The sequence below is a fragment of the Euphorbia lathyris genome, chromosome 6 (genome assembly GCF_963576675.1).
Source record: "Euphorbia lathyris chromosome 6, ddEupLath1.1, whole genome shotgun sequence".
In the NCBI taxonomy this organism is placed as follows: domain Eukaryota; kingdom Viridiplantae; phylum Streptophyta; class Magnoliopsida; order Malpighiales; family Euphorbiaceae; genus Euphorbia; species Euphorbia lathyris.
Window position 1 is genome coordinate 49,802,263 of NC_088915.1, and position 26,916 is coordinate 49,829,178.

The 26,916-nt window shown below is 35.6% G+C and overlaps 2 protein-coding genes across 4 annotated transcripts; both read left to right on the forward strand.

Annotated features, from left to right (window-relative positions):
* Positions 1 to 5,550: 5,550 nt before the first annotated feature.
* On the forward strand, positions 5,551 to 8,542 carry LOC136233844 (triacylglycerol lipase 2). 3 transcript variants are annotated; one of them, XM_066023537.1, is made up of 8 exons: positions 5,555 to 5,795; positions 5,881 to 5,997; positions 7,098 to 7,349; positions 7,427 to 7,570; positions 7,648 to 7,688; positions 7,777 to 7,856; positions 7,942 to 8,037; positions 8,125 to 8,542. In XM_066023537.1, the coding sequence occupies exons 1-8, from the start codon at positions 5,658 to 5,660 to the stop codon at positions 8,442 to 8,444; spliced, it is 1,188 nt and encodes a 395-aa protein (XP_065879609.1). In that variant the 5' UTR covers positions 5,555 to 5,657; the 3' UTR covers positions 8,445 to 8,542. The 3 variants fall into 3 exon arrangements, with proteins under 3 accessions (XP_065879610.1, XP_065879609.1, XP_065879611.1); XM_066023538.1 differs by lacking the exon at positions 5,881 to 5,997 and having other exon boundaries at positions 5,551 to 5,795; XM_066023539.1 differs by lacking the exons at positions 5,555 to 5,795; positions 5,881 to 5,997 and adding an exon at positions 6,892 to 6,916.
* Positions 8,543 to 15,235: 6,693 nt separating this feature from the next.
* LOC136233406 (mavicyanin) lies at positions 15,236 to 16,014 on the forward strand. Its single transcript, XM_066023048.1, has 2 exons — positions 15,236 to 15,447; positions 15,547 to 16,014. Exons 1-2 carry the CDS (start codon positions 15,288 to 15,290, stop codon positions 15,879 to 15,881), a joined length of 495 nt encoding a protein of 164 aa, XP_065879120.1. The 5' UTR covers positions 15,236 to 15,287; the 3' UTR covers positions 15,882 to 16,014.
* Positions 16,015 to 26,916: the final 10,902 nt, after the last annotated feature.

Genomic DNA, 26,916 nt, shown 5'->3' on the forward strand with positions numbered 1-26,916 from the left:
GAGAGATAAGCAAAAATGCTTGAAGAATCAATCTGGGCATCAATGAACAGTTAGTTAACCCCAACTGTTCTCTTTCTCTTCCTCAATCTCATGATTGGTACTATTTATGTCACTTCCAGTTTAGCCACCCACAAACACTCCGACCACCACCACCACGTCGACAACAACCATCAACTTCCTAGATCTCCCTCTATTCTTCAAAGGCTTAAATCTGTTAATTTTTACACCTACAGATCCCCTGAACCAACTACCGTTACTTACGAGAAACCCCAACTTTACGATTCACATTTCCCCGTTCAACAATCTCCTGAAATTTACCATCAAAATCAATTGTTTCTCTCTAGATCTCCTTCCGTACTCCAGCGCCTCAAATCCATCAATCTCTGCAATTACTTCTCTCAAGAATCCATTAAAAATCAACAAGAAGAAGAGATAGAAACCAGAGAAGAAGAACAGGTGGTGGAAGAGGAAGAAGAAGAGGAGGATGAGACATATCTGAATCGGTGCCGGAATCGGTGAACTTCAAAGATGCTGTCAACGATGCCGTTTTGTATCTATGCTCTGTTTCTTCTTCCTCTTCTGCGGATGCACCGTTTGATTGATAATCTATGCTCTGTTTCTTTCTTTCCGATTTTTGTTTCTTTTTTATTTCATTAATTTGGTTCCTGGGTGTTATTGAATACTCTGCTGTTTTCTATTTATGGAGTATTCTATGATATATGAATTACCAGAATCGATGAAGAGACTAATGGTGACGTTTCATTGTCTTTTTCTCGTAGCATCCAATTTCTGCAGCTTCATGTAATCAGCACCTCGGGATATGGATATGGAGAGAGGAGTGAGAGAAGACTTAGATAGAAATGGGAGAGAGGGGTTGAGGGAAGAAGATGAGGGTATTTTAGTCATTTCATAAAGAGTGGGTTCCACTTTTTTTAATTTTACAATTAAAAATGCTGACATGGCATAGTTGACCAGCGTTGACCGGTCATAAAAACCGGTTGTACACTTTAGTGGGAGGTCACCTGAAGTTCATACGGTTTAGTGTGACAAAATTTTGGTTGTACACCAAAGTGTGATTTGGGGTAAAGGTTGTACACCACGTATGAATTTACCCTAATATGATCTATTAGAATCTCCAACTCTGTTAACACAATTTAATTTAAAAGGCAACAGTCTTTTTAATGACGGATTTCAGATATATTGTCGCCTAAATCAGATTCTTCAATAGAAAATTAGATTCCGCAACAGATTCTAAAGATGCGTCCTTAAAGGTCAGCAGCCCCAAGAATAATAGAAAAACATTTTTAAAACTCAAAAACTCAAAAATAATTTCTTTTGAAAATATGAAATAATTATTTCAAACCCAACACATGTTTTAAATATGTAAAATATTAATTTTAACTAATCTAATAATTAAAATCTAACCAATCAGGTCAGAAGCAAATGCCTTGAGGAATCAAACTGGAACGAGAGAACAGCAGATAGGAAATAGTTCATCTGCTGGTTGCATGGCTTGGCACCCGCCATCAGAAGGATTTCTCTCGTGTTGTGTTGATGCCGCATGTTTTAACGCTGATAGTCGTGCAGGGATGGGAGCAGCAGTACGAGATGCAAATGGGCAGTTTGTAATATGGGAAGATCTGCGGGTCTGTTATGTTGTCCGACAACTCGAGAATGTGAGGCAGAATCTCTATTACAGGCGATGCAATGGCTAGAAGCTGATGGAATAAGGAAAGTGGTTTTCGAATCTGATGCTAAACAAGTGATTGATGCAATAAATTCTAGTTCTGTTGATGATTCTGAATTTAGGGATAGAATTATTCAAATACGATCGATTCTAACATCAAATGACTCTTACTCAGTCAAATGGATACGACGGCAAGCGAATGGGATGACACATGTGTTAGCACAGTCTTCTCGTTTATCCACTTGCCCTTCTTTTTTTAATTTATTACCGAGTTATATTTCTGATTCATTGTTACAATTTTGCCATGATTTGGCTTATTAATTCATGTTTCTTTTGATTGAAAAAAAAAATCTAACCAATCAATAACCTAACAGAGAGAAAGATAGGTGGGAAAAAAAAGGGAAAAGTACAAAAATAAATTTTGTGGTTTGGGCCATTTTCAAATGTAGACTACGTGGTTTAAAACTTTGCAAATTGGTATCTTGAGGTTGATTCCGTTAGCAAACAGGGTCCAAATACACTAATGGTGTTAATAACGATGAGGTGGCAGTCAAAGTCAAAATTTATGAAGGGTAATTTTACCATTTCATTTATTTTATATTTTATAATTTATTATATTTTTAAAATATTAAAACTTACCCAATTGTCAACCGACACCTCACTTCCCCCTCTTTCTTTCCCACCTATCTGCACGTCTCTTCGTCGTCTTCAACCTTGTCCTGCAATGGTGAAATTTTTTCTAGGAGGAGCAACAACAGGTAATCGGTAATAAAAAGGTAACGGAGATTTCTGGATTTTTTTTCTCTTCTCGAGATCTAGCACAGGAAAAAACTCAGATTTTTTTCACCCAAAGAGATTTGTGGATTTTTGGAAAAAACTTTAGCGAAATCGATTTGGAGAGCTCATGCTCCTTTTCTTTTTCAGTCTCCATCCAAAATCAACAGATGCCACTAACTCATCAGACCATTTGCCAGACGATTCGCAGATTTTAAAATAAAAGAGTCTTGTTGTCTACTCTCTCGCAACAAAGATCGGAGTCGTGAACAGTAAAAGCAAATTCTTGGCATCACCTTGCATCAACAGGAAGTCCCGCACCTGAAAGTCGAATCCCTAAAGGCTGATCCCGCGCTTGGATACTTCATTTTGACTATGTTATTCAAAGCATCTCTCAAGAAAAATGGTTTCATCTTAGTCAACTGAGTGAATGCGGAATAATTGGACTGATTGATTCCTTGCTTCTTTTTCTGTTTCAGAAGTTCATATTGCTTCTAATCTCTTCTTTGTTAGCGACATATTTATTCACTTAATTGATAGCTCTAGCAAGTTAATATCCATTATTGATCTTCTGCTACTCCTTTCCATCTTCTTTGCTTTGCTTGTTTTTCTGCTTTAATCAATTAAAATGGGAATGTTTCCCGTTTTCTCACTCAGAAATTTGCTGGTTCTGTCTATGGCTATCAATGTCGGATTCGTTTTGAGATTTTCACCATTGCAGCAAGAGTAAGAAAGAGTGAGATGCGTGAGAAAGAATACAGATGGAGCGATTGAAGAAGGTTTACAATTTTAAAAGGATAATAAATTATAAAATATAAAATAAATAAAATGTCAAAATTACCCTTCATATTTTTTGACTTTGACTGCCACCTCATCTTTTTTAACACCGTTAGTGTATTTGGACCCTGTTTGCTAACAGAATTAAGCTCAATGTACCAATTTGCAAACTTTTAAACCACATAGTCTACGTTTGAAAATGACCCAAACCACAAGGTTTATTTTTGTACTTTTCCCCAAAAAAAAAAAAATAGTTAACATTAATTCAGGATATTCAACATAGTGTCATTGCAAGACTTATAGACGTTATTAAAATTCAAAAATAAGGGTAATATCATAATATAACGCACTTTAACACCAGCTTCCTTTTAAGGTGAAAGTGAGGGCAATGACTTGGTTACCAAAAAAAAAACCATTTGATAAGTAGTGAAATCAAGCTTCACACGAAGGGAATATTATTGATTCTATTGAATTACAAAATACATTTTATAGCAAAAGAAAAAGCCAAACTAACAGAAATGTTGATTTTGCTGACTATCTTCAAGTCTGGATTTGTAGTCATTTTCAATTATTGATCATACAATCAATTGTATGCATTTGTTGTGTAGTTCTTGATGGCCGCTGTAATAGTTGGAGCTTTGTTCAGACTATTGACTTGTGGTTTAATTTTAATAGGCTAGATTGATCATTTTATGTAAATTAAAAAACAAATAGGTAAATTACACTCATGGCTACTGAACTTCAATTCTTAATAGCATGGGCACCGAACTTTACACTTTTTAACACCGGTGGCCACTCAACACCTTAAAACGACCGATGACGGTCTCAAAATAAAAAATTCGAAGAGTTAATGATATTCTAAAGAACTTTAATTCTTAAAAAATTTCGTTTTGATATCATTTACGTATTGTTTGGTTAGGAGGGAGAAAGTAAATTTTCAGAGAGAGAAATCTCCAAAAAATGTGATTTTAGAAAATAAAAAATGTGGTTTCATGGTAAATGTCATTATGAACAACTTTAATTCTTGAATAACGGTCATTTAGAGGTCGTTAACGGTCATTTTAAGGAGTTAGTTAAAATTGAGTGGCCACCGATATAAAAAAAATGTAAAATTCAATGGTCATACCGTTAAGAATTGAAGTTCAATGGCCATGGATATAATTTACCCAAAACAAATACTATATAGTCTTATAAACATTATGTTCATCACCAATTGAAATACAAATTATATTTCTTATTTTTCAAAATAATGTATTACACTTATTTATAATGATATGTTGACCCTTTTAAATTTAAAAGAAAGAGAGCAAGCGAAGCTTTTGGATAAATTAAAATGACACACTTTAAGCAAATTCAAAATAACCAAATAAATCATTAGAAAAAAAAGTTTAAGGTCAATAGATTGCTTTCAAAGAGATAGTATAGATCATTTAAAAGCAAGTGAATTTAGTAAATATGGATTTTTGAAAGCATAAAGGGCAATTAAATTTTGTCAACAATAAAAGAATGGAGGATCTTTGTAAAAATTGACATTTATTTGAGTTAGAAAACCGAATCCCTTTATAATTTCTTTAAGATAAATTATATTTATGACTCATGAAATTTTTTTTATAATTTCAAAACATAATATAAAAGAATGTAATGTTATGATTATTAAATTTTAATTAACGTATTGTTTAGAACGATAATTATCATAAAATCACTATTTTTAGAGTTTTTTTTCTTTAATTTTTTTTTTCTCCTTTATGACGAAACAACACCTAAATGACGTTGTTTGAAGCATCGATTCTCAGAATGTTAAAAACCCCATCAATGCTTACAATTTTTTTTTTTATTTTGAGATAGTCAACGGTCATTTTGAGACGTTAGAAGGTTAGTTATAATGTTAAAAAGTATAAAATGAAGTAGTTTTTATATTATATGTTAAAATGTAACGACATACCTTGAAAACCGGTAAAGTTAAGTCACCATGGGAGTAATTTGCCCAATTTTTCCGATTAAAAATTGTTGTGTAAATTTCAGTTATTATTACTATTAGAGAACAATAAACGAAATTTATCGGGAGAATTTTATATCTAAATTGTTAATGAAATTGACCCTTGCCCTTTTCTTTTATTTATTTTTTTTGTGATATGAAAAAATGAGCCTGTTTGAAAGGCTAAACTGACATATTTCTACATAAGATTGAAAAAGAAAAGAAAAGCAAAGGGAGAGAGTTGATCCCACAAGGCATTCTTATAAATTTATAACGTGAAAGCCATAAAGTTGAAGTGATGAATATGAGAGCTCAGTTGAAGAGATAACTAGATAAAATATTTATAATAATAAACAATCTAGAAGCCTTTCCCTATCTCTCTCACTCATCTCCTATATAAAAGGACACTCTGCTTCTCCGAAGCTCTATATAACACAAATAGATATGGGTTTGAATGCCTTTTATCCTTCTCTCCTTCTCATCATCTTTCTAAAAGCCTATGCTTCTGCTTCTGCCCCTGAAGCGCCTGGTATTTGTGCTACTTCTGTCTTAGTTCATGGCTACAAATGCCAGGAGATTCAAGTAATCATCTCTTCACCCCCTTTACTAATTAATTAACAGCCTAATTTGTTGTTATTAACCTTTATTTACATATATATATATACAGGTGCAAACCAAAGATGGATATTTACTGAATATGCAAAGAATACCACAAGGTCGTAATGGATATCCCAACACTAACACTAACAGGCCTCCTGTTCTTATTCAGCATGGTGTTCTTGTGGTATGCTATGCTATATTCAATTCCTCTTTTATGTACCTCTAATTTCACAGTGACATATGAAAGAGACAAAAACTTTGAAGACTAAATATACCCCGTAAAGTAGGAATAGATCCTCATTAAACTAGTATATTAAATTCAGAACCACTTTATCATTTGTGGGACTAAAATAGTGGAAAACAGACTCAATATCAACTTTGAAGAAGAGCTGACAACATTAATTAATTATGGCTAAAGTTGATATTCTATCATATCATGTCAAAAAAGCTAACAAATTTCAGCCACTATCAACGCTATAATATCCATCTCATCATTCTATACTTTAATTTTACCTATATTTTATTTTATGTTCTCTTACAAAAATTTATCCCTTAAATAGTCAAAATAATAGATATATATGATTTTATGATCAGCCCTTTCTCTATTTTTATTTTAATATGATAAAACCGTTTAAATGAACTTGATGTTTTTTTAGATTCAAAACATCCTACGATTTAAATTTAATAAGTCTAAATCTAATCTAATTATAAATTTAACCATTAAAATCCATATAAATATTTCTGAATATAAGAAATGGATGGTGTGTTGGGATCCTCCTGATTATGGCATAAATCAAGGCATATAATAAGAAAGGTGGAATTTGCAAAAGTTGAAACCGGCCGGCTTGATTGATGCATCTAAAGTAATATCTTTAATTAACTGCCTGCCAATATTAAGTCTTTTTTTTGTTACATAAAATAAAGAACCTTTTTATTTTATTTAAAAAAAAAAAAAAAGTCGATATTCATGACCCAATCTTTGTTGTGTGATGAATGATTATAAATTTGTCTGATTGCAGAAACAAATTATTCAAAGTTGATGTAATCCAGTGTCAAAATGAAGATATGCACCGTTTTGTAATTGAAGGACAAATGCATTTCATGCAAGTCCCTTCACTTTGTCTTTATTATCTACGTGTAACTTACTAATCATCTTCACATCTTGGGCTGCTAATTTTGTCTAATACTCATTCTATAACTTACGTGTGTATGTATATGTCTTGTCTGAAAATTTTGACTGTAGATTTCATAAATATCAGATTCTTGTTTGGATTGAATGTGTAGGATGGAATGACATGGCTATTGAATCCACCGGAACAAAATCTACCGCTGATATTAGCTGATGAAGGCTTCGATGTTTGGATTGCCAACACAAGAGGCACCAGATTTAGCAGAAGACATACTCGTCTTCAACCTTCTCAACCTGAATTTTGGAATTGGTCTTGGGATGAACTTGTTATCTACGATCTACCTGCTTTTTTTGATTATGTCTACACCCATACTTCCCAGAAGATTCATTACATCGGCCATTCCTTAGTAAGTCCATATTTAATCAATCTTAACTTAATCCTAACTCTAATTACTCTTAATTAATGACAAATTGGGCATAACAGGGAACTCTGATTGGATTGGCATCCTTCTCGGAAGGGTTACTAGCCGACAAAGTGAGATCAGCTGCTTTTTTAAGCCCAGTCGCTTACTTGAGCCATATGAACACTCCACTCGGTGTTATTGCTGCTAAATCCTTCGTTGGCGAGGTTTGCCGTTTTTTTTTTCTTTTATTTATATCCCTAATTCTTTCATTTTAAGTATTAATTCTCTCCAATTTATGCAGATCACTACTCTATTTGGTCTTGCTGAGTTCAATCCTAAAGGGTATTATTTCCTGAGTTCAATCATCTTTTATTTTATAATTAATTAAAATTAAATAGTCCCCTTTATTATTATTATTATTTGATAACAGGGAGGCTGCTGGAAGATTTCTAAAAGTTCTGTGTGCTTATCCGGGAGTTGATTGTTACGATTTGTTAACTTCTATTACTGGTATATAATTAATTAATTAATTATGTTAATAGAGTATTACTCTAATAAAATACGAGACTAATTAAGATTTTGGTTGGCGATTAAGGCCCGAATTGCTGCCTTAATTCATCGACCGTAGCGATGTTCCTGAAGAATGAGCCTCAGTCCACTGCAACCAAGAACATGGTGCACTTGGCTCAAAGTAAGTTTCACTTCCAATAGCCAAAACGGGATCGTATAACAAAATTGATCTTATTAGTTAATGAAATTGCATTGCATTGCATTGCAGCTGTTAGAGATGGAATGCTAGAGAAGTACAACTATGGAAGAAGTGATTACAACATGATGCATTATGGAGAAACAAGACCTCCAATTTATAATTTATCTAGAATTCCAAAAGACGTGCCATTGTTCATAAGTTATGGAGGAAGAGATGCACTTTCAGATGTGAAAGATGTACAGTTATTACTGGACCATTTCAAGTATCATGATGTGGACAAGATAAGTATTCAATATGTGAAGGAATATGCTCATGCTGATTTCATCATGGGAATGAATGCCAAGGATATTGTCTACAATCAAGTCTACTCTTTTTTCAAGCACCATTAATTTTGTTCACACTAGTACTATATATTTCTATGTAATAATAGAGACCCCTTTATTCCATGAACATCATTTAATGAAATTTCTATTTATTTTATAACCAATAGCAGTATCCCTTAATTCCATTATTATTAATCAATCTCATTATTCTCTCACATCCTCCTTTTCAACTCAAAGCCCTCTCAATTATTTCTTTTTTTTTTTTTTTTTTTTGAGAAAAATGCTTGTATTTTCATTACATGATAGAAGAAGTACAACAAAGAAAACATTGCACCAGCAGAGGCTAAAGCCAATACAAGATCCACGAAAGGATTAAAAAGACTACAAAGAGCAAATAAAACCATAAAAGGTATAAAAAACATCAAATAATAATATAACATATATTTTTCGTAAATCGAAATCCGTAGAAAAGCATCTACAATCCAAATTTCATCCTTTAAGCCATTCCGAATATTCGGATCTGAGTCCTTTTTTCTAATTGAAAATAAACAACAAGAGCAGTTTGTAACTTGCTAATTGAAACAGAAACTTAATTATAACTAGACCTTACTTGGGTAGCGGGATCTACCGGACTTTCATGTAATGCTCAATCCAACTTAACTCATTATTAATTTAAACAGGTTCGGATTTAAAATTCAATTTCAAACCCAACTCATATAAACTCATTTAAAAATATATACATAATTTTTAATTATAAAAAATAAAATTTATATTTAAAATTAAATATTTAATATGTAAATTAATAATGAATATTAATAGACGGGTCGGACCGGGCTATAGAGAAGAGCATTAAAAAGAAAATTGATTATCAAAAAAAAAATTAGAATTAAAATTTACCTAGTTTTTCTTTTTCCTTGAACAGAAATTGAACCAGAAAAAGAATGAAAAAACACTAAGTTTGCTAGAAATTAGCAAAGTAAGTTGCACGTACAACCAAAAAGAACGAAGAAGTGTTGCGTTTTTTCCAGAGTTAGGGACACAAAAAGAAAAGAGAGTTGCTTTTAGTTAAAGAGACACAGAAAGAAAGAAGAACGTTGGCTGAAAATTGGGGCTACAGTTTTTTCTTTTTTATGTGGAGAAAAAAGAAAACTTATGGACGGTTAGTTATGGACGTTTATGATTGGCTTGAGTAAATGTATGGACAATTAAATGTATTGTCTTATAAATAAATTTCTCAACACAAACATTTATATATAATATATATATATAATATATATGTTGGGGCTTTCATGCCTTGGTTTTTTTTTACAACCAATGAAGCATATATTAAGAATCAAGAATAAACATATTACAAATAAAATCAGGGGTACAGAAAACCACTCACCCCGATGTAAAGGTAAAATACTATTTCTAACTAACAAATGAGCAACAGAATTTGCGGAACGACAGACAAATCGAATAGAGCAATTAAAAAGCTCGTTCAATAAAAACTGACAATCATTGGCTAAGGCGTTAAAAGGAGATGAAACCTCTAACGGGCGGGCCATAGACTGTACCACGATCAAAGAATCTGATTCAATGATTACATCCTTCCATCCACGGTCTTTGATCCAACTGAGAGCTTCACGGACCGATAGTGCTTCAATGAACAATGCATCTTGATAATTCTGCAATATACCATTTTTCGCTGCAACAAATCGGCCCAACTCGTCCCGAACGATACACCCAAACCCAACCACATTCTCGTCCGCAAATGAAGCACCATCCATATTGAGTTTTAGGAAACCAGCTGGAGGACGCTGCCACACCGTCAAGCTTGGCACAGCCGGACTGCATGAAGGAGAAACTGACGCCTGCGCTCTCTTCCAAGCCTGCACAAAGGAACCGGCCGAATGATACAGGATCGAGGCTTGTGAATCCTTCTGATTCCACACCATATCGTTTCTATAACACCAAATAATCCACCATAAAACCGCAACAAGCTCAACAAGATCCACCGATTTAGAGAAGATCCAGCCCCAATAATAAAAAATGTTATGAAAATGGGTTCCCACATCCCCAATAGGCGAAAGAGTCCAAATAGCTCGAGTCATAGTACATTTGAGAAAAATATGATAAGAATCTTCCACCGCCCCATGGCAGAGCTCACATAAATCTAAGATTGGAACCATCCGAGCTTTTAGCGCAACTTTAGAGGGGGAAACAGTTAGCAAGAATCCGCCAAAGAAGGTTCTTAACCTTAGGGGGCACTTTAAGATTCCAAACTCGATTCCATACTGGAGAATCAATGAACCAATTTGTTCCAAATTCAAACATAAGCTTTCGGTACCCATTTTTAACTGTATAGTTGTCCCGTCGGTCATCCTTCCAGTACCACACATCATGATCGACCCGATTAGATAAGGGGATACAGAGAATAAGTTCTGTATCTCGAGGAACAAAAATGCCCGAAACTAACCCAACATCCCATGACCGCCGACCCTCCTCCATGAGATCAGCCGCCACTTCCACCCCTAAACCATCCAATTTTTCACTTTCGATATACGAAAAATGGTCGTCAGGGAGCCACGGGTCATCCCAAATCCGGACTTCACCACCCGCCCCTACAAACTTGTGAATTCCTGACTTTAACAACTCCTGAGCACCCATAATACTACGCCAGATAAAGCTAGGCCCAACAGATAACGATGCATCAAGAAAAAGAGCTATCCGGATAATAAAGAGCCTTAAAAACTCGTGCCATAAGAGACTCAGGATTTGAGTTAAGTCGCCAACCTTGTTTAGCCAGTAAAGCTAAGTTGAAATTATGCAACTTTCTGAACCCCATACCACCAAATTTTTTAGGACAGCACAACTTATCCCACGATTTCCAATGTAAACTCCCTTTACCCGAACCATCCGATCCCCACCAAAAAGAATTCATCAACTTCTCTAGATCATCACATGTATTCATAGGAAATAGGAAGAGACTCATAGCATAAGTAGGAAGCACCTGCACTACTGATTTGATCATAATCTCCTTACCTGCTCTTGATAGAAACCTGGCTTTCCAACTCTTCAATCTAGACCGCACCATGTCCTCAGCAAAGCCAAAAACATGTGACCTATTCCTTCCCACCACCGAAGGTAGACCCAGGTACTTATCCGGGAGGGCTACAGTAGAAACCCCCAAGATATTACTAGTTTCTGCACACTCACCATCTGGGCAGTTTCGGCTGAAGGATATAGAAGATTTTGATAAATTTATTTTTTCCAGAAGCACGCTCATAGTCATTTAGAGCTTGTTTAATTGCTGAAGCTTCTGATCGATTCGCTCCGAAGAAGAAGTAACTATCATCAGCGAAGAACAGATGAGAGATTGCTGGCGCTTGGTCCGCAACAACACAACCTCGGATCCGACCCTCTGAATCCAGCCGAGATAAGTAGAGAGAAAGACCCTCCGCACAGATAATAAAAAGATATGGTGACAGTGGATCCCCTTGACAGAGTCCCCTCTGTGGAACAATAGGGCCCACTACATGTTTCCCATGGACAACCCTATATTTAACCTTTGTAACGCACTGCATTAAAAGGTTAACAAAGCTCGATGGGAATCCAAGGTTTAATAACATCTCCTGAAGAAATCTCCATTCCACCCTGTCATATGCTTTAGACATATCAAGCTTAAGAGCAGCCATACCACTTGAAACCCTTCTAGTCCTCTGATGGAGATAGTGATTCACCTCAAATGCCAGCATAACATTATCAGTGATTAGTCTGCCTGGGATAAAGGCACTTTGGGACGGAGATATAAGAACATGAAGGACTTTCTTTAACCGATTAGCTAAGACTTTAGAAACAATTTTGTAGATCACATTACAAAGAACTATCGGTCTCAAGTCAGAAACCATCTCAGGTTTCGATTTCTTGGGGATTAATACAATATTAGTTTCATGAATCTCATCAGGCAACACTCCAGAATTTAACCATAACAAACAAGCTTCAGTAACATGACCTCCTACTACATCCCAAAATTTCTGATAAAAACCGGGGTTAAAACCATTAGGTCCAGGGCTTTTGTCAGGGTGCATTGAAAACAAGGCTTCTTTAATTTCCACAGCATTAAAATCATCACAGAGCATATCACAGTTTTCCACAGACAACTTCGGCACCACATTTTCAATTATAGGACCCAAAACACAACCATTCGAGGTAAAAAGCTGAGTAAAGTAAGAGAGAATAACAGAATCCAAACCTGCACCCCAGCTGCACCCACATCAATGAAAATCCCTAAAGTATTGCCAATCAATATAGCCACCCTCTCCGACATAAAACCACTCGGCAAATTATGAACTTGAACCCACATCTCCGTACGCATCAGTTCTTCATCACCACGTACAACATCCTCTTCAAGTTTCTACATGATTAAAAGGTGTTGGTCATAACTCCAAGGGCCTCCTTTTAAGATCCGTTCACGCTCCCATGAATGATATAGATCAAACCGAAACAGATTAGGACAAACCTTTTGCCGGCTGCCAGATATCAGCAAAAACGCTCGGCATGTTTTGGGTCCTTATAATCCTCTCCGTCAAAAAATGCCCAAGAAAGCTCCAACGTTGAATCGGCACCGTTTGTACCACATCATCTGCTCCGAACACAAGCCCCAACTGCAGATTTCTCTCCACCCCATCAATCGTAATATGATTATTTGAAGTCGCCATTGAAATGAATACGAAGACTGGATCGGAAAACAGTAAAAATTGGCCAGCAAGGAACTCAAACCCTATCCCTAAAACTCCTCGTACGGGAGAGATTCTTAATTCTTATTGTTGAAAATAAAATTTATGATTGTACCCAAATAGGCTTAATATAATTATTGATCTTTTACTTGTTCAAAATTATAACTCATAACAGTTTGCTCCAACAGAGCCACAGACGGCAGCCGGACCAGCGACAGATCCACGATTACGGATCGGACCGGCGTCGGAATAGAACCGCGAGCCAAAGGAAACGGCGATAGGGAGAGATCCACACAAGCGAAGAGGACGGTGGCAGGGAGAGATCCACACAGATTCGCGATCCAAAGAGAAAGGAGCGGCGGCGGAAAACTCTTTACGATTCCGGAGCGGATCGGAACAGATCCGTGAACCTAAGAGAGAAGACGGCGACGAAGAGAACGGCACAATGGAGCGGCGGCGGAGAAGTCCAAAACCCTAGCAGAGACCCACCTTTTCATTCTCGCGTTTCTAATGAGCCACAAAGGTTTATATATATTTATATACAGTTTGTACAAGTGGATTTTATTATTTTGGTTTAATTGCCTTAGTTTTATTCTATTACTTTATCAAAATTTATATTTTAATTTTGTTTAATCATTCTTTTGGTTTAATTATTTTGTGTTTTTTTTTTTTTTTTTGCTTTTTTCAGTTTTTTTACGTTTTTCCATTTTTTTTTTTTTGCGTTTTTACTGATTTTTCATATTTTATCTATTTTTTTTTTTAATGTTTTTACTAGTTTCATGTTTTTCCCGCCTTGGTTATAAGCTTGCGCACTCCTGACGGTCTTGATATTGTGAACATTACGATACATACACATCAAAGCCACAAAATTTAAGCACTTTTTATAAAATAAGAAAATAGGAAACATATACAAAATTAACCAAAATTAATATAACAGAAAAAATTAATCAAAATTAGTATTTTATATTAAACTTTCAATAAAGATATACAATATTGTTTTACAACAAATCTTAATAACAATTTGTCACCAAAAGCACAAATGAAACCTACAATCAAAACCGCCAGAAAATGTTTACTCCTTATCCAAGGAACAATTTATTGTTACTCCCTAATCAAAACCTAGAATCATGGACAGCTTATTATGTCCGGACTCTAAATCCTAGATGCAACATTCCAAGAGTCAAACTCCTAGCAACCCCATTGACTACCCTAAATCCAAAAATTGTATAAAAAAATCCATTTTTTTAGGTAGTTTGATTTATTACTATAAACAAAATTTAACCCTTAATTTGCCTCAAAGATAAATTCATATATCAATTTAGTTCTTTAACTTGGGTTTTTCTGGCAAATTAGTCTAATATGGATCATGTCATTATTGAGAATGAATATTATGTAGCTTTTAAGTTTTTTGACCAAGATCCAAATTCGTTGATATGTATAAAGAAATACAATTTCAGTCCTAATATTTATGAAATTGTAAAATTAAAGCGCCAACAAACAAAATAGAGATGAAAGTGATATTAAAAACTAAAATATGTGGCACCTAGTTATAGAGGATTAACGGCTCACTCATCTAATATATCAATTTCTTTTAGTGTGAGCTTTAGTTGTATAGTTTGATACCCTATCTTCTTCTTTTTTACTTTTTAATCAATTAGATCAAAAGTATAAAGTTGTATGTAGATTAAATTGACACAGATCAAATTGATTCTACAAATCAATTTTATCATATCCTTTTTGAGGTATTTTAGGGAAATTTTAGGTCAAATGTTTTAACAATTATCTTGAACTGATAATGTGTACCATCAATTGCGTACAAAATGACTTGTTCGTTGGAGTAGGAATGTCCAAAGTATTCTATAAATACGTACATGCATGTACATAAGTAATATGGTTTTAATTCAAAAAAAAAATAAGTAATATGGTTTGAGCTTCTATAATACACATGATAGCTGACTTAAATTGAACGTAAAGCTTGTTTGTGACATTTAACCAACTATAGATTTTGCTTCAAGGCAAAGTACCCAAAACTAAATATGATGTCTACTCTGAGCTTCATTATTAGATGTTTCACATACTTAATTTAATAAAATAATTATAATGACATGACATGTCACATGTATATATATACACAGCTGCTGGGACAATGTATAGGAATGCATATTAATTGTTTAAGAAATACATATTGAAAATGGAACAAAAGATTTTGTTGGTGTTGATGTGTGTTGCTTTAATGGGTAAAGAAACAATGGCAACTCAACATTTAGTTGGAGGAAGCCAAGGTTGGGATGAATCTACCGACTTTGATTCATGGACTTCTGCTACCAAATTTAAAGTTGGAGATCAACTTGGTAAGCTTCATTTCAACTGCATATATATATTTTGGACATGGTCAATTGAATTGAATGATTAATAATAATAATAATATATATATATGTTTTTATGGACAGTATTCAAGTACAGTTCAGGACTACACAGTGTGGTTGAACTTAGCGATGAAGATGCATATAAGAAGTGCGACATAGGAACTGCACTCAATTCCATGAGAACTGGAAACGACGTCGTCAAGTTGAACAAGCCAGGGACCCGTTACTTTGGATGTGGTACCTTAGGTCACTGCCAGCAAGGCATGAAGGTCAAAGTTACAACGGGAACAGGAACAGGAACACCTGACTCATCTTCTTCTCCTGCTGCAGCTTCATCTAGTTGTTCCATTAAATCCCATATTTATTTAGTTTTGGTTTATGGATTACTTGCTATTTCCAGTTTTGTTTATATGCTTTAAACATATATACATAGAGACCTATGTTAATTTTGTAATTTTTTTTTCTATATGTGGGCTGATGTCACCGAGACAAGTATTAATTTGTTATTACTATATGAGATATAATAAAGATTAGTACACACTTCCGCTGCTATTATATTCCATATATTTAGGCCTTGTTTGGGAATTAGATGTTAGCTGATTTGATTAGCTGTTTGTGTAGACTTGTTTGTTAAAAATTAACTGATTGATAATAGCGGTTTGTGCAAAAAGACGAATAAGGGCATTAATTTTAATATTGCAAAACGCTAATTGAAAAAGCTCCTTTTAAGAGCTTTTTCTAAATTAGCGTTTTTATTCCAAAACTCTCTTCCAAACCTCTCTCCACCAAACACTCCAATTAGCGGTTTCAGTGGTCAAACCTCTAAAGTTGGTCAAAACCGCTCTTTTTATCCCAAAACGCTCTTTACCAAACATGGCCTTAAGGGAGTTAGTTGCGCTAACTTAAGCTTAAGAAAAACAAAATTTACATAGAAATTCATTTTTAACCGTAAATTATTGTTTTTAATTTAGGCCTAATACACAAATAACCCCCTGAACTTGTCCAAATATTGCAACTGCCCCCCTCAACTTTCAATTGTAACAACTTACCCCTTAAACTTGTCCAATTGTAAAACATAACCCTAGATTGGGAATTTTTTTTACCCCGTATTTGAAGCAACCGTAAAAAAGTTTCACCGGATTCGTATCACTCCAAAAATCTTATTATCATACTCCACGAGCGTTGCAGATTTTGTATTTCACGTGTTTCTTCAATTGCAGTCCATGTCAGCAATTTGGGGTTGTGTTTTACAATTGGACAAGTTTAAGGGGTAAGTTGTTACAATTGAACAAGTTTGAAAGGTAAGTTGTTACAATTAAAAGTTGGAGGGGGCAATTGCAATATTTGGACAAGTTTAGGGGGTTATTTGTGTATTACGCCTTTAATTTATATTAAAGATTGGGGATTATAAATTAGGAGTTTATAATTTATTTTTTAGAATTTAAAATTTAAAATTTATGAATTGGATCTAAATTCTTAAATTATACTTTATTTATTGTAATTTTATAAAGAAATTTATACCAAACATTAAGTATTAATTTAAATTTACAATTAAGTAAGGTGTTTTTTGTGTTTTATTAAAAACTTATATTTTATCTTAATTTTGTCAAATTAAGTAAGAGAAAATAGAACGTGATATTTTTAATGAGAAACTATTTAAATTTGAAAGTTGCAGACAGTAACCGCAAACCATAAGGATCACAACATTTTTTCAAAAAAAAAAGAGTAATTCTTAACATTATGTGTTTTTTTAATTAGATTCTATAAATAAGTGGGTGTTTGAATCTATAAAAAAAAATTGTGAGTGAATTATAGAAAGAATCAACATGAATGTAAAATAGTAAATAGTAGTAATACAGTAAAACCTCTATAAATGCATATCCTTGGGACCGGAAAAAATATTCATTAAGCGAGATTATTTATTTATCGATAAATGAATAAATTATTCATTTATCGATAAATTAATAAATTATTCATTTATCGATAAATATTCATTAGATATGTAATTATCTTGTTTAGGAAATATATTATTTGATTGATTTGTAATTATCACATTAGCGTAATTATAAATCAATTAAATAATTACAGGCATAATTATAGGCACAATTATAGGTTTTGTTTTTTTGTAAACTCTTAGATATTTATATTGATATATATATATATATATATATTGTATGTAATTTAATAATTATTACTTTATATTTTTATTGGGCCCTTAAGGATTTAAATATTTTTTATTACTTAATGCATTTAGCGAGGTTATTACTTTAGTCCATTGGCCCAAGTCGGGACCGGAAGAATTTATTATATAATCAAGGTTATTACTTTATCGAATATTCATTTATCGAGGTTTAACTGTAGTTATTATTTCAAATGTATATTTTGAAAGGAAATACATTTTTCTTTAACCAAAAATATTAACAGCAACAAGATCTGTTTATTCAGTGATATATTCAATATAGTTTTAGCAATTTTTGATAATTTTAGAAGCAATCAAACTGTTGTGACATAGTTGTATTTATTTATAATAAATGTGAGATTCATGTAACTAACCCACTTTTATATCTGAATGTGATTTTCAGCTTATAAAGCCCTAAGAAAAATATGTTCAACTCAAGTCCAAATCAGTATTTGGTGGGCCGGACTGAATCTGAACTAAGAATTTTATTTGGCCCAAGTTTAGCAGATCCTGTAAATCGCTATATTCTCTATGATCAATGTATTCATGTATTTTACACTTTTGGAGGGTAGTTTTATTTAAATTTAAGATTCATATTATTTGCTTTTTCTTCTTTTTCCAATTTTAGTGCCCCAATTAATTAGTTAACTTATAACTAGTTTTTTTTAATTATTTATTAATTATATACCAATATTGGTGGAGGAATTTGATACAATGTGGCGTGCTTCATTGTTACGCGTGGAACGAACTTGGGCTATGCCAAAGTCGTGTCATATAGTGTCGAGACTTTCCTACACCTTCGTCCATCCAACCCATATCGAGGATATTTATCGTGTTCGTATCGTGTCATTTCGAGTTCGTGTTAAAAATAGTAAATCTAAATCCAACTTAAAAACTTTCGTGTCACAATCGTGTTAACCTGTTCGGGTTAGTGTCTATTTCGTGTCGTGTTTTCAGGTTACATTTGATTTTGTTATACATATATATTAATGATAACTTGTAAAAATATAAGAAGATATGATACTATTTTTAAATATTTTATATCGTTTTTAAATTAGTATGTTAACACTAACCATTGAAAAGCTCGTTAGTATCGTGTTAGAGGGTCAGATGTGTTTATAACAATTTAGGAGGTTTAGATTAATATTTGCAAGTAATAATTATAATTTTATTATCTTTATTAACAAAGTGACATAAAAAAACACGAGAGGATATAACAATAATTTTCAATATTCGTGTCATTTTGTGTCGTTTTCGGGTTCACATATCAACCCTAACACAATCCAACCCCAAAATTTGCGTGTCAGTTTCGTGTCGATCCAAAAATGACACATTACCTACTAAGCTAAACCCAAACGTTAAAATTGCATATCGATTTCGCGTCGTGTAATCGGATCGTGTGTACTTTTGCCACCTCTAATATTTATCTCCTTTATAAGTCCTATCAATTCATGTTCTCGATAATATAGTTGAACTTAAGCTAATCCTTGTACGCCTCTTCAGAATACTATGTTGTAAGGTCCCACTGTATATCAAACTTTAATCCTCCTATGAATGTGCATTATAGCTTCCAATAATCCATAATGCCATAGGCCGCCTTCCTTATGGAGACATTCTTCTCTCTTACCCAAGGTCGGATGCTCATCTCATAGTCCATGATGCACTAAGGTGGATCAACTTAAGCTAGTGTCGATCAATAGCCCAAGGGGTAGTGGAGATTTGACGCTGAAGATTCCTTATTCCTTATAGTAGTCATTATATAGAATTGAGGATTGGGACCAACGACCATTGATATGTTCCATTCACCTTCTTTGTTGAAACCTCCCCGAAGTTTTGCCTATGTTTGGGTTCGTTAGCCTACGATCAACTGTTTCCCCCTTATACTGCCTGACTCCCCCTATTTAGAGGATTAAGGACCGTGTTAATTAAGCTCACTTATCTAAAGAGCTTATGTAAATAACTAAACTCAATCGAGGTTCCGCAATAGTTATTTGTTATCTCTCAAACTAATCTTTGCTTGCACTTAGACTCCACCGAGCTTCCACACTATTCCCCATCTTTGAAATTGGTATCTACACCCGCTTTCTTTTTTATTGCTTCAACTTCAACCATCCTTGACTTGATTCAAATATTTCCCACTTTGAACATTTCTAAGTTGCTCCAGATGTCTCAAACTTGAAATATCTCTGAATAAATTACATCATTTTTGTTCCAAATCCTCCGAACTTGAGTTTGCACACAAGTCTTTTACTGTTCCAATGTTGCTAAGTCGCTTTTGTTGAAACACCTTTCCACAGGATTTTGATTTGACAAAATTAATTAAGTGAAAGTAAATATTCTATAACACACTAAGTTTAAATGCTTTGATTTAGTGTTACTAATGTGTTTGTTCAATGTTGAGTTTATAATTTATCATAAGACATAAAGATCATAAGGCTCAAGCCCTATATGGAAATCAAGGCCCAAGTCAAACCAGCCAAAAATCACTCAGCCCGCGTATCTCCAAAACGTCGCCGTTAAAGTGATGAAACGCATGCTGAGTAAAGAAGGATCGAGAAGATCCACGTAGACAACTTCGGTATGAAGCTGCTGAGCTGTCTCGACAAAACGTGCAGGACAGCTACTGACCATAAGACAGCTTCCAGACAAAGTATTTCCTCATTAGGTAAAGGTCAGAAGACACAACAAGCTGTCTGGTTGACATTACCCAAAATGGTGGAACATACTGACTCACTGACCGAAGAACAGAAGACGCTGGAATCTGATTGGCTAACGAGAACTGCTGGCAGACTCAGTGAAAGCGACCTGTAGCCGTTTGTCTCCAACGGTTATTTCGAAATTCGAAATAACTAGAAGCTCTCACAACTCTCTATAAATAGTCCATTCAGAATCCACATTCTGCAGAGAACTTTGAGCAAGAGCCGCTACGCTGACCAAACGTATACAAAAGTTCTCCATCAAAAGCAAAGCAAAGTTCTTACACTACAAAGTCTATTCATTTGTGTAAAAGTCTAGAGTGATTGTTTTTCAATCATCTAAGGTGTTCTAGCAATTGTTGTTTAGGACAAAATCTTTATCATTTCTAGAAGTAGAAAGGAGAGGCTGGGTACTCGGTTTTAAGTACTCAGCGGAGAGATTAGGATTGAGTAGAAGTATAGAGGAAGGTACTCTTGTCATACTCAATTGCTGATATTGTAAAAGGTTTGAGGCTCTACCTTTAAAGAGCTCAGTAGAGGATTTGAAATCTCGGAGGTGTTCCGGGGACAGGACGTAGGCTTAGAAGAAGCCGAACCTGGATAAATCTACTGAGTGAAGTATTTCTAAACCTTAACTCCTTATTCATATTGCTTGCTTAAAACAAACTAAAACTGACCAAGTAAAAGAGGTCAAGCTGAGTTGTGCGCTACAAACGAGCAGGTTCAGGAATAGACTCTAAGTGCTATTTCCTGACCTAAGCAACGAAGCTGTCCTAGTCACTAGTTGACTAAGTCAGTGTCTTGCTGAGTGTTAAGTGCCGCTGTTTTATAAACTTTTCTTAAAGAAAAGAAATCTGCCCAAATTATTTTAAAAAGGTAAAATAGTTCCTAACCCCCCCTTGGAACTATATTTGCAACCTTACAAGGGACCAACAAGTGGTATCAGAGACTAAAAGCTCATTACTAAAGGTCTAACAACCTTGAGTTGATCCATACCATGGGCGAAAACAGCACTCGGTTTCTCCCTGGAAACCAGACAACTCAGATATTACCTGAGGGGCTGTCCATTACCAGGCCTCCCCTATTCTTCGGGTCAAACTATACCTTTTGGAAGAATAGGATGAAAAACTTCATTCAAGCTACAAACATGAGTGCCTGGCTATCTATAGTCCAAGGCCCGTTTGTACCTGTGAAAGTTGTTGATGGCCAGTCAGTTGTTAAAGCTGAGGTTGAATGGACAGAGGATGATCTGAAGAAGCTTCAAAACCATGCTTCGGCTATCAATATGCTTCACTGTGCGCTCGATGCTGCAGAATATAACAAAATCTCAGGTTGTGAGTCGGCACAAGAGATCTGGAAAAAGCTGGAAGTCACCTACGAGGGAACAAACAAAGTAAAAGAATCCAAGGTGAATCAGCAGATGAGACTGTACGAGCTGTTCGAGATGAACAATGATGAGGGCATTTCAGACATGAACGCAAGGTTCACCAACATCATTAATGAGCTCAAGAGACTTGGGAAAATCTTCACTGAGGAAGAACAAGTCAAAAAGATACTCAGGAGTCTTCCAAAAGACTGGCAAGCAAAAAAGACAGCAGTTGAGGAAGCTCAGGATTTAACCACCTACAAATATGACGAACTCATCGGTTCATTGCTGACCCATGAGATATCAATGAAGAACTTTGAGGTGAAGGAAAAATCTGATGACAAGAAGCAGAAGTCACTTGTCATGAAGGTTGACTCCACTGACGGGAGTTCAACTGATGATGAGGAGATGGCTATGTTTACAAGAAAGATGAAGAGGCTGTTCAGGAAGAACGACAAATATTCCAAAAAGCCTTACAAAAAGTTTGATAAGTATAAGGCTGACTCAAGCGACAGCAAATACAGAAAGGACAGCTCAAAGCCCATTACATGCTTTGAGTGCCACCAAGATGGCCATATTAAGTCAAACTGCCCCACGCTGAGGAAAGACAAGAAAAGTGGGAAGAAGGCAATGGTGGCTACTTGGAGTGACAGTGATGAATCTTCATCAACAGAAACTGAGGCCACCGAGTCAGCGAAGATATGCTTTATGGCTGACGAACTTGCTGAGCCATGCATTTCTGAGCATGCTGACCAATCTGATGAGTCAGATAATGAAGAGCAATCTAATGAGGTAATCTCACTCTCTCAACTCAGAAATGAAATGGGTAACGCCCTGAGTGATCTCTATACACTTGTTAAAAAGTGTAATAGGAAGATTAAAGCACTCAGCCGGCGCTGTGATGAAGTAGAAGAGGTCAAACTGAGTGACCTCAGATACCTTCTTCAAGACAACTCAGTTTTGCATGAAAATATGAAAATCATTCATGAGTCTGTCTCTGAAGTCCAGTCAGTTTCAAAGAAACTGAGGAAGGATGTCACAACCATTCAGAACCAATTAAATGTTCCAAACAAAAACAATTTTCCACTGAGAACTCAGTACCAAGGTACTCAGCAGAGAAGAAATCCCCAGCGAAAAGTCCAATGTGATTTTTGTGGGAAGTTAGGACACACTACTAAAGTGTGCTGGCACGCTCAGCACTGGGGTGCTGACAAGTCAGTAAGAAATCCTAAACAGAAGGTCAGTTGTGACTTCTGTGGAAAGAATGGCCATACTGTCCATGTATGCCGCCATAAAATAAAATATGATGCTATACCTGTTGCACCTAACAAGTCAGGACCCAAAAAGAGTTGGGTACCTAAAAGTAACTAGTTACAATGCAGGTAAGCCTGAGATGTGCCGAGAAGTCAAAGATGTGGTATATTGACAGCGCATGCTCAAGGCATATGACGGGTGATGAAACTCAGTTCATCACGTTTGAACGTAAACGAGGAGGGAGTGTAAGTTTTGGAGACAACAAGAAGGGTAAGATAGTAGGCTCAGGAACCGTCGGAGGTAACCCTACTATTGAATCTGTCTCCCTAGTCAGCGGACTCAAATATAACTTACTCAGCGTAGCTCAGCTATGTGACAATGGGAGAAAAGTTATATTTGATGCTACTGGATGTAAAATATACGAGGGTAAAACTAATGAGTTAATCTTAACTGCCCCTCGGATAGACAATGTCTTTATGCTAAACCTCGAAAAGAAGTTTTCAAAAACTGTATGCTTAGTCACAAAGGAAGAAAATTCCTGGCTATGGCACAGGAGACTTGGTCATGTAAGCATGGACCTCCTGGCCAAATTAGCAAGAAAGCAATTGGTTGAGGGACTGCCTGAACTTAAATTTCAAAAAGATCAATTATGCCATGCCTGCCAAGCTGGAAAACAAACCAAGCAATCTTTTCAAAGTAAAAACATTGTCTCAACTAAGCGTCCGTTAGAAATGCTACACTTGGATCTCTTTGGTCCAGTCCAGCCGCTGAGTCTGGGTGGAAGAAGGTTTTCCTTGGTTATTGTAGATGATTTCTCTCGGTACACATGGGTTATCCTGCTGACCAGTAAGGATGAGACTTTTGAGACATTTTCAAACTTGGTTAGAAAAATTGAAAATGAGAAAGACCTAAAATTAGCTCATATCCGTAGTGATAATGGTGGAGAATTCAAGAACCAAAAGTTTGTTGAATTCTGTGAAGCCAGCGGCATTGACCACAATTTCTCTGCTCCTAGAACGCCTCAGCAAAATGGGGTTGTTGAAAGGAAGAACAGAACTCTGGTTGAGATTGCCAGGACAATGCTGGATGAGCATAGGCTTCCAAAGTATTTTTGGGGAGAAGCTGTCAACACAGCATGCTATATTCTGAATAGGGCTTTAGTTAGACCTATACTTAAGAAAACCCCATATGAACTTTGGAAAGGACGAAAGCCCAACATTGGATACTTTCGTGCCTTTGGCTGTAGGTGTTTTATTTTAAATACCAAAGATAGCTTAGCCAAATTTGATTCAAAAGCTGATGAGGCTATCTTTCTAGGCTACTCAACAAACAGTAAAGCATACAGAGTTTTTAATAAGAGAACTCAAGTATTAGAAGAATCTATACATGTGCAATTCGATGAAACTAACCCTGCAGGAAGATACCAGCCGCTGACAGAAGATGAACCAAACTCAGCACCTGCTGATCAAGAACCAGCTACTGAGTCCTTCATAAAACGGCTGACCAAGAGTAAGAGTGAACCTAAAATTACTTTCACTGACCTATCTACTTCTGCAGAGAATGTTGAAACACAGATAGAATAAGACACAAGTCTACCAAAGGAGATAAGAGTCCCAAGAGGGCATTCAGAAAATGCAATTCTTGACTCAGCTGGAAATACGCTGATGACAAGAAATCAACTAAGGAAGTATCTCGGCAATGTAGCTTTTGTCTCAGTACTTGAGCCGAAGAACTTTGCCGAAGCCGAGGATGACGAATTCTGGATGAATGCCATGCAAAAGGAACTCAATCAGTTCAGGAGAAATAATGTATGGGAGCTAGTGACACATCCTAGGAGCCAAAAGACCATTGGAACGAGATGGGTCTTCAGGAACAAGCTAGATGAGCAAGGAAACGTAGTCAGAAACAAGGCAAGACTTGTAGCTCAGGGCTACAGTCAGCAAGAAGGTATTGACTACGGTGAGACCTTTGCCCCAGTGGCAAGGCTAGAAGCTATTAGGATTTTATGTGCATATGCATCTTACATGAACTTTAAACTGTTTCAAATGGATGTCAAAAGTTCCTTTCTTAATGGAGTAATAGACGAGGAGGTCTATGTAAATCAGCCTCCAGGGTTTGAGGAATCTAAGTTCCCAAACCACGTTTACAAACTCAAAAAGGCTCTGTATGGACTCAAACAAGCACCACGTGCTTGGTATGAGAGGCTGGCCAACTTTTTACTGACTAGAGGTTACGTCAGGGGTCAAGCTGATACAACCTTATTCATTAAGAGAAAGGGTAAAGATACCCTGCTGGCTCAAATATATGTAGATGATATTATATTTGGTGCTACTAATGAATCTATGTGCAAGGAATTTAGCAAACAAATGCAGACTGAATTCGAAATGTCAATGATGGGAGAACTCAACTTCTTCCTCGGACTTCAAATCAAGCAAGGAAAGAATGGCATATTCATAAGTCAAGCTAAATATGACAAGGAGATATTGAAGAAATATGAACTAGAACATTGTAAGCCAATATCCACTCCTATGGGCACTGACACTGTCCTTTGTGCTGATGAGAATGGTAAGTCAGTAGACAACAAGTTATACCGAGGTATGATTGGCTCTTTACTTTACTTAACAGCAAGTAGACCGGACATTTAGTTCTCAGTATGTTATTGTGCTAGATATCAAGCTAACCCTAAGGAATCCCATTACATAGCCGTAAAAAGGATCCTTAGATATTTGCAAAGCTCAGTAAATGCAGGTCTGTGGTATCCAAACACTCATGACTTTACACTCATCGGATACACTGACGCTGACTATGGACGAGACAAGATGGAAAGAAAAAGCACCTCTGGAGGATGCCAATTCCTAGAAAGCTGTCTTGTATCTTGGTTCAGTAAGAAGTAGGCGTCAGTAGCCCTGTCCACAACTGAAGCTGAGTACATTGCTGCTGGAAGCTGTGTTGCTCAGGTCCTTTGGATTAAGCAACAGCTTGAAGATTATGGTGTTCAAACAAAGACAATTGAAGTCAAATGCGACAACAAAAGTGCAATTGACCTCTCAAAGAACCCAATTCAACACAGCAGGATGAAACATGTCAGTATACGACATCACTTCATCAGAGATCATGTACTCAAGAAAGAAATCAAGCTGGCGTATGTACCAACAGACGAGCAGCTTGCTGATATCTTTACAAAGCCTCTAGCACGAGAGCAATTTAGCATACTGAGAGAAGCAATTGGTATGTTTAATCCTCTTCAGTAAATTTCTGTGCTAAATGAATATTGAATGCTGAATGAATTACATGCTGAATGATTTATTGTTTGCTGAGTATGTCATTGAAACTGACTGAATATACAATACTGAGTAATCTTGCACACTGAGTAAATTAGTTTTCGAACTTGAACTAAAAACCATCCTTAAAGAATGCACTGACTACTTAGAATATGAAACGTTTATATCAACAAACGCTAAGTAAAAGCACTTATTAGCATTTAATGTCACTACACGCGAAGTGACACCTGTACTGCGCATGCGCCGAATAACGTCTTAATAGTGTCATAAGTGTCAGGGTTTCTGCCGATTGGACAACCCAGAGCAAAACTGGATAAAATTCAAACGGAACCCTAAACCATAAAATCTATAAATAGTAAATACTAACCCACTACCCTCGTCACATATACATTGAACCCTAAGAAAGCTTCTAAATTTTCCAAAGAGCGTCAAAACTTCAAAAATGTCTTATAACGAAAGTTATTTCTCTCCAACTCTCAAATCCTCTGACCAGGCTGGTCCTTCAACTAGCCTAATGAGAAAAATGATCAAAGTACACTCTTGGGCCAAGAATCAAGAGGTACTAAGGAGTCGATTCTTCCATCCTGATTTCATCTCTTCAGAGACTCCATTCTGTGAATGGATCAAAAACAACAAATGGACATGTCTCTTCTCTCTTTCCGGTCAAACCTATCCCAC

Coding starts and splice junctions, on each gene's coding strand:
- LOC136233844 (XM_066023537.1), top strand. CDS start 5,658: ATGGGTTTGAATGCCTTTTATCCTTCTCTCCTTCTCATCATCTTTCTA. Junction 5,796..5,880: donor ACAAATGCCAGGAGATTCAA/GTAATCATCTCT, acceptor ATATATATACAG/GTGCAAACCAAAGATGGATA. Junction 8,038..8,124: donor CATGGTGCACTTGGCTCAAA/GTAAGTTTCACT, acceptor ATTGCATTGCAG/CTGTTAGAGATGGAATGCTA.
- LOC136233406 (XM_066023048.1), top strand. CDS start 15,288: ATGGAACAAAAGATTTTGTTGGTGTTGATGTGTGTTGCTTTAATGGGT. Junction 15,448..15,546: donor TAAAGTTGGAGATCAACTTG/GTAAGCTTCATT, acceptor TTTTATGGACAG/TATTCAAGTACAGTTCAGGA.